A 13,193-nucleotide genomic window follows, 5' to 3' on the forward strand; every position below is an offset into this window, starting at 1 on the left:
TAGGCATAAAGGACATCAAGACATTTAACATAGCATTGTTTGGTAAATGGAGATGGGATCAATTTCAGCATCATGGGGAATTATGGGCCAGGGTACTGGATTCTAAATATGGTGGCTGGAGATGCTTGGCTGAAGGAACAAGAGGCAACAATGATTCTATTTGGTGGCGGGACCTAATGGCGATACTTAATCAATCGCAACAGGGCACTACCTTTCAAAATGGAATAGCTTGGAGGGTAGGATGTGGAGATAAGGCCAGATTCTGGGAGGATTGCTGGATTGACGATGAAGTATCTTTAATGGTAAAATATCCTAGGCTGTATCGTATTTCTTGTCAGCAAAAGCACCTCATTCAGCAACTGGGCAATTATACATATGCAAGCTGGGAATGGAGTCTCACATGGAGGATACCCTTGTTTGATAATGAAATCGACACAGCTGACGGATTCTTGGCAGATATAACACGGATTCAAATCCAGTCACATAGAGGAGATAGTTAGGTGTGAAAATCTAACCCAAATGGCCAATACTCAACACAAAGCGCATATAATATGTTGTTGAGGGAATCAACGGATGAGAACCTAGATGGAGTTTTTGACGCACTATGGAAATTAAAGATCCCAACCAAATAATCTTTTTTTGCATAGAGATTAATTAGAGACCGATTGCCAATGAAAGTAAACCTGCGAAGGAGACATGTACAGGTCATTGACCTGCTTTGCCCATTCTGCAGGAATAAGGACGAGGATGCATGCCATTTGTTTTTCAGTTGTAATAAAATTGTACCTATATGGTGGGAATCTTTGTCTTGGGTAAATATCTCGGGCACTTTCTTGCAAGATCCGAGACATCATTTTCTGCAACATGGTCATGGGTTGGATGCAGGGATCAGGTTTAATAGGTGGAAATGTTGGTGGGTAACATTAACATGGACTATTTGGCAACAAAGGAACAAGATAGTTTTCTCAAATGAGACTTTCAATGGAAGTAAGCTGATGGATGACACAGTATTCTTACTCTAGACTTGGCTAAAATTTATGGAGAAAGATTTTGTAATACATTTCAATCAATGGTCCAACAACTTAGGAGAAGGCTTTTGTGAACAGCAGAGGGTAACATATAGGGTATATAGGATCTATGTAGTATATTATGATTGTATCTATGTAGATCTGGTCCCTTTCCATACCAATTTCAAGTCTGCTTTAAGGGACCATTTGTCTACCTAACCCCATCATGTATCTTTAGTACCTCTGGTACTTATATCTATACTTATTTTTGCTGAGCAAAAAAAAAAAGATATATACATGTTTTTAGCATCTAGTCTCTAATAAATTTTTCCTTTGAATTGGATTCCTAATATTTGAAAAACTTTTGTCCAAGGTATTTGTCGTTAGTCGAAATTTGGACGCACACATGCCATGTTGGAATAAATGTGCATGTAAACCGACGATGTGTTTGCTGACGTGATATTATATTTTAATTAAACTATAATTATATTAAAACCAAACAAAAAGAATAGTAGGGTTCCAAGATTTTTTTTCCATGATGACGAGGCTGAGAGTCTCCGGCAGAGAGAAAAAACATAAGTCACTGATTGTGTAGGACTTGTTGGTGACGACGATGAGGTAAGCGAAACGATCGAACACTGATGACCAAAACGCCGAAGAGGAGTAATCGTATCAGAAGGTTTTGGAGAGAACCAGGCTTGCCTACGGAGGGTTCCATGGTAAAATCGTGCACTTTCCTTCTCCTTTTTTTTTCTTCACAAAAAATAAATAAATATACGGCAAATTTAAAAAAAAAACAATTAAAGTTGGATTTTGGATTTTCTTTTTATATTGGGACCAGAATCTTGCTGAAGAGTGATTGGCGCCGACTAGGGGTTTTGGTTGGGTGGTGGAGATTGGGAAATAGAGAGGGGAGTGAGGGGCAAAACAGGAAAACATAATTTGCGAATGAGTAATTGAGTATGTAGTGTTTTTGTTAAACTCATAGGACGATTACTCTAGCTCATAGTACAAAGGGTACCTTTGGGTGGACCATTTTTTCAGCAAAGGGGTGGACCTTGAGAAGGTGTATGCGTTGTTGATTGAAAAATTAGGTTACAAGAAGGTGAAGCCACAAAATAATACAACATCATTTTTTACTTCTTTTTTTTTTTTTTAAAAATCCTATGTGTAATCTCGTTTAGACAAAAATTATACGTGACACCACATGTGATATGTCTGCATGGTCGGTTAACCGTTACATAAACATATAACGGATCCTGACTAGCGACATAGATCTCAAGCAAAATTGTTAGGAATTAGATGCTAAAAACATGTATATATCAAAGATAAAAAACATATTTAAGTTTTGTTTGCGCAAATAACTTGCTTATACTCTTACTTAATAGCCTTTATTACACAATAGTTAGTTATAAAATATTTGACTATAGAACTTATGCAAATAAGCAAAAAAATTGTTAAACTTCACCAAGAAAAAGAATTTAAAAGAGTCACAAACTGTTTAATAATCCACCAAAAATCATTATATAAGCTATTTAAAATACTCACTGAATCTATATCATGCACAAACTAATACCTTAACACATAATATAATATTGATTTTTAAATATATATTACCAAAGATTCGATTATTGGTAATTAATCATCACTTACAAATTGTAGCCATATGATCAAGCAACATACTCTCTTATTATAATAATAATTTATTGTGATAGGGTAGGCATAACAATTTCAAGACACATATAACTACAACACATACTCTAGCTTTAAGTAGTGTACTTCAAGTAAGATTTAGCTATGCGACCACATGCTCCGTTAGGGTAGAAACCACCAGGAACATGTTCATCACCTCCTCCATATATTATCCTCAATATTTCCTCTGGAGTTCTAGGATATGATAGTGAATCTTTGTCACCAGCGAGAATGTTGTCTGTGACACTACCCTCAGCACCTTGCACTCTAGGCACCACAAGACCCTCGTCTTTCACACCTGCATTTCCTAGCTTGTTCCTAAGCATTGAAATGCGATCTGTAAACTCTGCCACAGTCACTTTGTATGGTTGCACCAATGATGCTTGGCGTTCATACAACAATGTTCGAATAACTGCATCTTGCCCGGACTCTACTCCTAGAAGCCCTGCAACAAGCTGTTCATATATATATATATATATATATATATATATATATATATATATATTCACATTGTCATTAAGTGACATGGAGTAGGGAAAATGGAATTAAGAGAAGTAATTTTTGTTTTATTGAATAACTAACAAAATATTAATTTCATATGATATAAAAGTTTGAAAGACATGTATACTAAATATAAATGTGAAATTTGGATTCAACTTTTCTCATGTAAGCTAAAACAAATAATTTTAGAAATTGATGAGAAAATTAAATATTAATCTTGGATCTTGGATCATATTCATCATTTGTTATGTATGTATATACAAGTAATATGAATTTTTAATTTTCTTATATTACTTAGAATTCTTATTTCTTATTTCTTGACATCCATAAATTTCAAACATTTATATGACATTTTTTTTTATCTCTCTTCCTATAAAATTATATCACCTATTATACTTACATTTTTCTCTCTTTCTCACTTAAGATGTCAACTAGTCGATTTTGTGTGTGAGAGAGATCTTGTGAAACATGATTACCAATTGGTGATAGATTTTCTTTCTTTTTATTAACCCAAGACTAAGAGTAATGTAATTTTAACAAACAGTTCTCATGACATCTTTTATAGCGAGAAGAGATATGTACAAATTAATAAGGGAGATGTGTGAAACAAAACTGAGAGATATATATAATTGACTAACAAAAAGATAGAGACAAAAAGGAATTAAAAAAAACATTTTTTTTTTTTAGTGGGGATAACCTTACTCATGAGTAAAGCACGCGCATTGATTGATTAGTTTTGATTTCGTTAAAATTTGTATCCGGCACATAATAATAATACTGTACGTCAAAATTAGACAGTGATTTAAGTCTAGACTTATTGCAAGAGAGTGACACGAGCCTTAATTTATTATAGAGGAATGGTTACTTATTGCATGAGAGTGACATGAGCCTAAATTTATTATAGAGGAATGGTTACTTATTGCATGAGAGTGACATGAGCCTAAATTTATTACAGAGGAATGGTTAGTTAGCTGTGTTGAGTTTGAAGTTTTACCCTCTTGGAAGTAGCATTTTGCAGCAGTGGATTGGCACCAACATAACCAGTGAGACCAACATAGGGAATCACATAAGATGCTAACAGATAGTTGATCGAATTAGCATAGGGGTCAAAGGGAGGAACAAGAGGTCTCCCAAATGCACTATTCATTACTTTTGCAAAAGATGCTGTGCTTAGATCAAGTAACGGCCTTGGGAACCCTCTCACTGTGCTCTTTATGGCCCTGCAAAAACAATTCACAACAACACGTGAAAAACCTTCTATCTGATTTTTCATTTTGTTAGAGACAATGTTTATCTTATATAAACTGGTTTTATTAGGTATTTTACAAGGCTGAGTTAGGTGCTAACCAAAATTCTCTCTGACTTATGATCTACGATTTTTCATTTTCATTTCAGACATCCCATACTGACCAATGATATAGTCAAAATAAAATAAAATATAAGTGAGAGATAATCTTTATCTTATAAACTGATTTTGTAGGGTTGAAGTAGATATTTACGTTCAAACATAAAAATATTCTAAGGTTTTTGCCTAAAAATAATTGTAATTGCAGAGAGTAGCTAGAGACAGAACAAAACCTCAAGTGTCCAACTTCCTGCAAACCAAACTGCAAGATGATATCCCTGATGAGGTTCTCAAGTCTGGCCAATCTGGCACCAATGGGAGGGGGTCCTCCCTCACTTAAATTTGGAGCAACCACATCCAATCCATGACCCAAGGAACCAAATAAGAAAAACTCAGCCTCCAAGTATTCTAAATTTAAGGGAAATTCTAACAGATCAACATCTGATTCTGAAGCTGATGCACTTGCAATGAACACAGAAGAAGAAGAATATTCTTGAAAAAGGAGGGGGAGGACTAGAGAGGCTAGCAAAACAACAATAGGGACTCTGCCTCTAGAAATTTGAGGTGCCATGTTTTGTTTTAGGTTCTTTTTTCCAAAGTGATGATGCATATTCTAATGATTCATACACACACACATATATATATATATCAATCCTTTTGGTTCATGCAGCTATACAAGGAAATGCAACGTGTCAAGAGGATGCAACTTGGTCCAATTTTTGGATTTGCTACGTGGGGAAAATCTTAGCTGCATGGATTTATTGATAATAAAGGTTTGCGTGATTAAATGTGTATTGTTTTTAATTTTTTCTTTCGTTCTTAGAAAAGCCTAACCGACGTTTTCTCCATTTGAATAGTGTTTTATGGTTGCAACTATTTAGTTCGTACTGTGTAAAATTTTATGAGTAACTACAATTAGGTGCAAATACTTATTGTTGGATCATCTTTTGAAAATTGTGTAGCAGTATAATAGTATATAACAATTATTATTGACTAAAATTGTTAAAAACCACCTAATTGTGTAGGTATAATTTCTTATTTACATCATTACATGGTACCAGTGCTCCAACTATATATGGATGCAATATAAAATGTAATAGTTTTGGTGTTAAATGTAATGATGCATATGATCTTGAGTGTTGTTAAAATACTACAACAATGCAGGTTCTGTTTCAGAAAAAACACAGTTGTTGAGTAGCAAAATAAAATTATGATTTGTGCATTGTGCGGAGAGAGACCCACTCCCACTTGCCCCGGAAAAATTAACCCCCTCACTGAATTGCCGGAAATGAGTTGTCATATTCGGAGAAGAGGAAAAGGGTGTGTTGTGTTTTTGTTTATGTTTTGATAAAGAAAAGGAGTTACATTTTGTTTACGTTTGGATCTTTTTTATTTTAAAAATCCCAAACTTTAAAACAATAAAATATAAAATATTAAAAAAAATTCAAAAAGTGATTCAGGTCATATCGGAGTCAAATCATATCAGAATCATATCCAGTCATCTTGAGTCGTATCTCAATGGTGTCCTATAATTTTTTTTAAAAATGGATACTTCTTGGATACGTATCCAGACGTATTGGTGTCCGACATGGATACGACAATGATACTTTTGCATTTTTGGAATATCAGGGCTTCATAGGTGTGATGTCATCTGCTAACATTCAAGATTTTGGCAGTGAAGTCATTTGTGTCTACATTTTTTCTTCTAATTATGTTACAATAAATTTTCGTATGTTCTGATACTTATGTAGAGGGAGAGGCTTGACGCAACAGGTAACGTTGCTGTCTTTTGACCTGAATATCACGTGTTCTTTTTTATTATTATGTTTATTTTTCTAAAGTGTTGCAAACATTTGCAGACATTTTGACTTTTGAGGGAGAAGAAAGATTGCCGATGATAACGATGATGATTGGGATGGTGAAGATGTGGGGGATGCCTATGATGATGGTGGTGGTGGGACGAAATTATCGTTATAGATGATGATGAAGATGATATAGAATGGTAGATTCTAGGAATGAGACATCAGCAAAATATTAAACATAAAGACATAAGAAAATTGAGGGCCGAGAACGTAGGTAGGTATGTGTTATGTTCTATCCTTGATTCTTTTGTTCCTTTGTTTCCATGGGAATGCAGAGCATTTCTAATCGTTATGCCAAATATAGGAGTATATGAAGATCTTAAGTAACTAGATGTCTATGAGGAAAACAATTAGTTCTTCTAGGAAAATATACGAGCAAATTAAAAAAAAAAATAGAATAATGGAAAGGAAAAAAGATTTTAACAAGTGTGGATAAAATATGAATAAATAATCTACTTATTTCCAGTTTAAAAATAATTTATAATTATTTAATCATTAATTATCATGTATGATAAATTTATTAATTTTTATAATTACTATCTAAAAATAATATCAATGATGATTTTTCATAAGTTGGTAATATTTTTTTTTTCTTACTAGTTTTGCATTGTAGCAAAGTTTTGGTGCATCTTGGTCTAATTTTGTGCATCGTAGACACGTATTATTTACTACATTTGAAATGATTTTGTGCGTTGTGGCATGGTTTTATGCATTTTGGGGGACTTCACTGCATTCTAGAGTTTTAATGTTTCTGCACCTAGATAGAGGATTCATGCAACATGCTCCTCCAAATGCAATTAGAACATGTTTAAAAGCCACCATCTATTAGAGGGAGACATCGACTCCACCTACACTTATTAGGCAAGTTCCATTTCCTAATCCACTGGGTGTTGCAGCATCAACCACAAAATAGTCAACTGTCATAACATTCTTCCCAACCCCAAGCTCCTAAGAGTTCAAACATCCTTAAAGTACACTTCATTTTCCAAATTTAATTTCGTAACTGCTTATGACATGGTGTCATTTTTTGGAATGATGTAAATTGACAAATAGTTGTTGTAAATGTGTTAATGCTCAGTGGTACATATAAAACATGTAAAATATCAAATCAAATTAATGAGCCAATCTTTTAGTTAGACTTGTTTAAATAAATGTCGTAAATGCATACAAAACATGTAAAATCTCAAATCAAATTAATGAGTCAAGCTTTTAGTTAGACTCAATCTTAAATAATTTTTTTTTCACAACCTTTCCTAAATTTTTAATGTTCAACTTGGTTCGACTTGTTTACGCTTCTAATTAGGAATTCATTTTAACATTTTAGTGGTAGAATTAGTGAAATTTTGGCAGAATCAGTGATAAAATAGAAGTCAAGTAAAAACAATCAAGATGAATTTAGGATCGATATCCCACCATGGACACATGCATCTAATTAACGTCTTCAAGTCAAGTGCCTACATTACCTTTTGAGAAAGTAGAAAACCATCCCTATACTCTAGTTTCTATATTGCTAAAGCTCATGAGGAGTGTTAATCACCACTATTATTATTATTATTATTATTATTATTATTATTATTATTATAGTAGTAGTAGTATTTAAGGTTTGAATTTATCTAAATAAACAAATTTTGAGTTATTACGCCTTTCTTTCTATATTATATTTTTTTAGGGCGACAAACTTATATCATTTCATTCATAATAAGGACATAAATACAATTTGGAGAAAAATGAAAACTATGTGGGCTAGTATAGAATTTAGACACTCTAACTAGTGAATGGGCGACTTGATTAGTTTACCTAGGAACAAATTTCATCCAGGAGTTTTGAATAGAATGAAGTTTTTCCTTATAAGATGTCAATATTAAACCAAATGGATGCATCCACATTGAACAAGATCAGTGTGCCAAGAATGAGTGACTGGGTTTATAAGATCACAAACCTTAAAATCCTCAAAACCTTGCTAGAGTGATGCACTTTGAATTATATAATAACAACAGACTAATATGCAGAGCAATATAATATGTAGAGTAATTTTGAGAAATTTTTTAGATCATAATTAATTAATTTATTTGACTGCTGAATGAAAAGTAAAATTCAATATGATTTTATGAACCTTTAAAGTAATTTATTAAATAGTATTTTATCAGATTCTTCATTAATTGAAATATAGCAACAGACTACTATGCAGAGCAAAATTTTCTTTTTTTGATTAGGAGCAGAGCAATATAATAGCAGTAGAATTAGTCTATCCATAAACATGTTAGTATCATGGTAATAATAAACAACATTTTTTTTTTCAAATGTAGCACAACTAGTATCATCATTATATTAAAAGAGAAACTTATTTCAAAAAATATTTAAGGAAATGGAAAAGTGAAATGCAATATATGCAAACAATAGATCATCTCTTCAAATTGTCAGAATATTTGTAAGGGAATGATATATTTATTTTCATGGCTCAAGTGATGCAATTTGTTTTTTGAGTAATTGAAATTCAATGTTGAATTATATATTCCTTGAACTTTATGTTTCCTGGAAACTTCTTATAAATTAAACTACAATATAAAGAATGCAAACACCTTTTAAGAAGTAGAGCATACTTTCTTTACTTTTATCTTCCTCCAACCCGCAAATGAATTCCAAATGTGTTTCACAATTCACAAATGTGTAATGAAGAAGCCAAAGTGTTGAAATCTATTCTGTTGCTGACTGCAGATAATTTGCAGCAGAATTTTTAGTGTTAAAATTAAATTTCGTTGGTAAAACTGGATTTCCCGGGAAGAAGTATTTTAATAGAAAAAGTTTAATGACTGACAGCATGACACCGTCAGTGGTTATATTTTTCCAACCATTCAATGAGGATTTCTTTTGTACAAATTAGTTAGCTATCCCTGCATATTTGTCTTTATGTATTTTTGAAACAACTTATTATTTGCTTAAAATCAATAATAAAACATATTCCCTGAAATTAAATATATTTTGATCGTAATCAAATAATAAGAAAATTTATTTATATTTTAAATTTTTTAAAAATTAATATAAAATTAAATTTAAACAACTATATATATATATATATATATATATATATATATATATATATATATATATATATATTAAGTAATTACTTGTTATCAGGCAAAATGTCATTACAATTTTTTTTACTAACAACGTCTAATTACAATTTTTTTACTAAGAACGTCTAATTTAATTAATTGGACATGATATGTAATTTGTTTTAATATATTTAATATATGACTTTGATTCTGATAGATAAAAACATATTTTTTTTATATCACGACAGATAATTTTATAAATTTATTGTAAAATATATAAATAATTATTATTCTATTTTAATATCACATCCAGTTAACTGTGCATTTGCATATATTATATTAATCTCTATGCATAATTTAAAATGATTCTTATATATAATGATTTTTTTTTTGTTTTTAAATAAAATACAGAGTAATAAAAAAGTCTTATATTTTTTTCTAAATCACAAGTATTCTTCACTACAAATAATTATATTCAAGTCGGGTAGAAAAAAAAATATTATATCCTTTGTATGTAATCTATCTATTTTAAAATAAAATATAGACTAATGAAATAATCTGTTTTTTTTTTTACTTTTAGTTTTGAAACATAAAAAAATTAAATACAATTAAAAAGAGTGGATATATTTATACCCTTTAAAACAGTTTTTTATATAATATTTTAGTAGTTGAATTTATTTGATTTTTTTTCATCACAAATTGTTTGAAACACATTTTATATATTATATCCTATCAACTAATAAATTTTTAAACTTGATTTGTTTTTCACTTGTAAGATTGTAACACATAACTGACTCACCTTAAGTTAAAGTTAGGCTATAATAAGAAAGAATAGGATATAATAGTAGGATAATTATTCATTTTTGCATATGTTTGAAACACGCTTGCATATAAAATTAAATTTACTTAGAATCAAACATAATTATCATTATATAAAAAAATAAATATGATTTCTTAAGTAAATAAATTTTTAATTTCATTGTTGAGAAATAAAAGTAATGATTAATAATAAATATATAAATTTAGATAATAAAATTATACTTTTGTTATAAATCATTTACAAATGAGTATATATTATCATAGATTTTGATATAGTTAAAATTGGCTGAACATGGAAAACTTATCATACCCGTCCACTTTGCCAAATAACCAAACGTATTCATCATGTTTTGTAAGCAAAAAGACCCCAAAATGATAAAACAATCAACTCGTCTATCACAAATATCCCATAAGGAAACATTCAATAGGTCTTAAACATAATTGTCTCATGTAAATGATGTTTGTGATTTTTAAAATAATAAAAAAAATTAATTTAATTTATGATATTGTTGATAAAATAATTTATAACAATTTCTTAATTAAAATATAATTAATAAAATAATTTATTATATATTTATGTAAAAAATACTTAAATTAATATATAATTATTAATCAACAAAATTTTCATTTAAGATGTTATTAATAATAGAGTTAAAATATTATTTTATAATAAATATATTAACTACTTATATTTAAATTAAATTGTATATATGACTTTCAAACTCATTATAAATATTTTTAAAAAATTAAAAATAAGTTTATACCATTTAAAAGTAAAATAAAAATATTGTCGAGTCTTTGGTATGAAATTTATTAAATAATAAAAAAATGATTTTTGTCGCAAAAATGATTATACATGATTCAAATATGATTGTCTTTCCAAAATGATAATTGTGATCTCTATAATTATTAAAAATTAAAATTTATTTATTTATGATATTAGTGATGAAATGATTTAAAACTACTTTGTATATTTAACAAATTAATTTATTAAGTATTTATATATGAAATACTTAATATCATTATATAAATATAAATAAAAAATTGTTTATCAGTTTATTAATCATAGAATCAAAATATCATTTTGTAACGAATATATTAACTAATTAAATTTAAATTGAACTGTAGTATAAAAATTTCAACCTCATTATATAAATATTATTATTTAAAAAAATATTTATTTATAAAATTTTAAAAAAATATTCTATACGATTTCTAAGTAAATATCATTTTACAGGATTCTAAAGTAAAAATAAATATTGAATCTTGGTATATAATAGTGTTGATACTTAAAAAAATAATTTTGTCGCCTATATCTAGTTGACTCAAATAAAATTATTTTATGTGAATGAAATGTGTAGTCTCCATAATAAGCAATAAGTATTTATACAAATTCATCATTCAATAAATATAATAATAACATATTTTATATAATACTTAGCGTAATAAATATATTAACTTGTCGTCTCAATAATAAAAAAATTAAACTAGTTTAATTTATTATATTGTTGATGAAGTAATTTAAAATTATTTTGTAATTAAAATATGTTTAATAAATTAATTTATTATATATTCATCTAAAAATTACTTTACATTCATATAGAATTATTAATAAATAAAATTGTCATTTATGATGTTATTAATCATAGATTCAAAAGATTATTTAGTAATAAATATATTAATTAATTATATTTAAATTAAATTTTATATAAAACTGACAACCTTGTTATATAAATATTATATGACAAAAAATTTGTTAATGATTTTTCAAAAAATATATTATAAATTTTTTTAAATAAATTTAAAATAGTTTTATAGGATTTAAAAGTAAAAATAAATATTATTGAATTTTTGGTTTGCAGTTTTTTAAACACTAAAAAAAAGTGTTGTTATCCAAAATGACCATGCATGCGTCCAACGTAATTATCTCCCATCAGTGAAAATTAAAACTAAGTTAATTTATAATATTATTGATGAAATAATTTAAAATATTTTGTTACTAAAATAAATTAATTTATTATATAAATATTAATTAACAAAATTTTCAGTTGTGATTTTATTAATCATAGAGTCAAAATATTATTTTAAAAAATATTTATTTGTGAATTTTTTAAGATATTAATACGACTTCTAAGTAAATATAATTTTATAGAATTCTAAAATAAAAATAAATATTGTTGAGTCTTTGATATATTATTTTAATACTCAGAAAAAAAAGTTTTGTCACCTTTGTCTAGTTAACTCGAAGAGAATGGTTTTCCTTGAATGAAATGTGTGATCCCTACCACTAAAAAATTAAAACTAAATTAAAATAATTATGTGATAAATTCAAAGGATTGACGTGTAGGATTTTATTATATTTACATATGAGAAAATAATTTATTTAATGATTTATAAAATTTTCTGAGTTAACTATAATTACACATCGCACATTAGATTAATCTCTGATCCAGTGATTAGGAGTACCTGAATCTCTGATCTAGAAAAAAAAAATTATTATGTGATAAAATTATATTTAATAAATATATTTTAATATATCTTATTATATGTTTATATTTTTAGAAGCTTATTATATATTTATATAAAAGATTTATATTATTATATAAATAATAATATTAATTAACAAAATTTTGTACAAGAAATTATTAAACATAGAATCAAATATTATTTTGTACTAAATATATTAACTAATTAGATTTATATTAATTCTAGTATAAATATTTACAAATATTTAAATTATTTTGTAATACCAACTATTTTTTTGTGATTGTATATGTTAATATAATAGACGTTAATGAATATTTGTAATTGTTGTAAAATTTATGTGTAAGTAAAAAATAAAATAAAGTGAGAGAGAAATTAGAGTGGTGGACGGAAGAGAGAGGGGGTAGGGCAGAATAGGGAGAAAGGACGG

The 13,193-nt window shown here is 28.1% G+C and overlaps 1 protein-coding gene across 1 annotated transcript; it reads right to left on the reverse strand.

Annotated features, from left to right (window-relative positions):
* Positions 1-2,584: 2,584 nt before the first annotated feature.
* LOC114387252 (desiccation-related protein PCC13-62-like) lies at positions 2,585-5,169 on the reverse strand. The gene is made up of 3 exons (XM_028347402.1): positions 4,779-5,169; positions 4,195-4,420; positions 2,585-3,154 (listed from the first exon to the last, which is right to left on the reverse strand). Exons 1-3 carry the CDS (start codon positions 5,153-5,155, stop codon positions 2,774-2,776), a joined length of 984 nt encoding a protein of 327 aa, XP_028203203.1. The 5' UTR covers positions 5,156-5,169; the 3' UTR covers positions 2,585-2,773.
* Between the last annotated feature and the right edge of the window lie 8,024 nt (positions 5,170-13,193).

This window comes from Glycine soja, chromosome 15 (genome assembly GCF_004193775.1).
Source record: "Glycine soja cultivar W05 chromosome 15, ASM419377v2, whole genome shotgun sequence".
Taxonomy (NCBI): Eukaryota; Viridiplantae; Streptophyta; class Magnoliopsida; order Fabales; family Fabaceae; genus Glycine; species Glycine soja.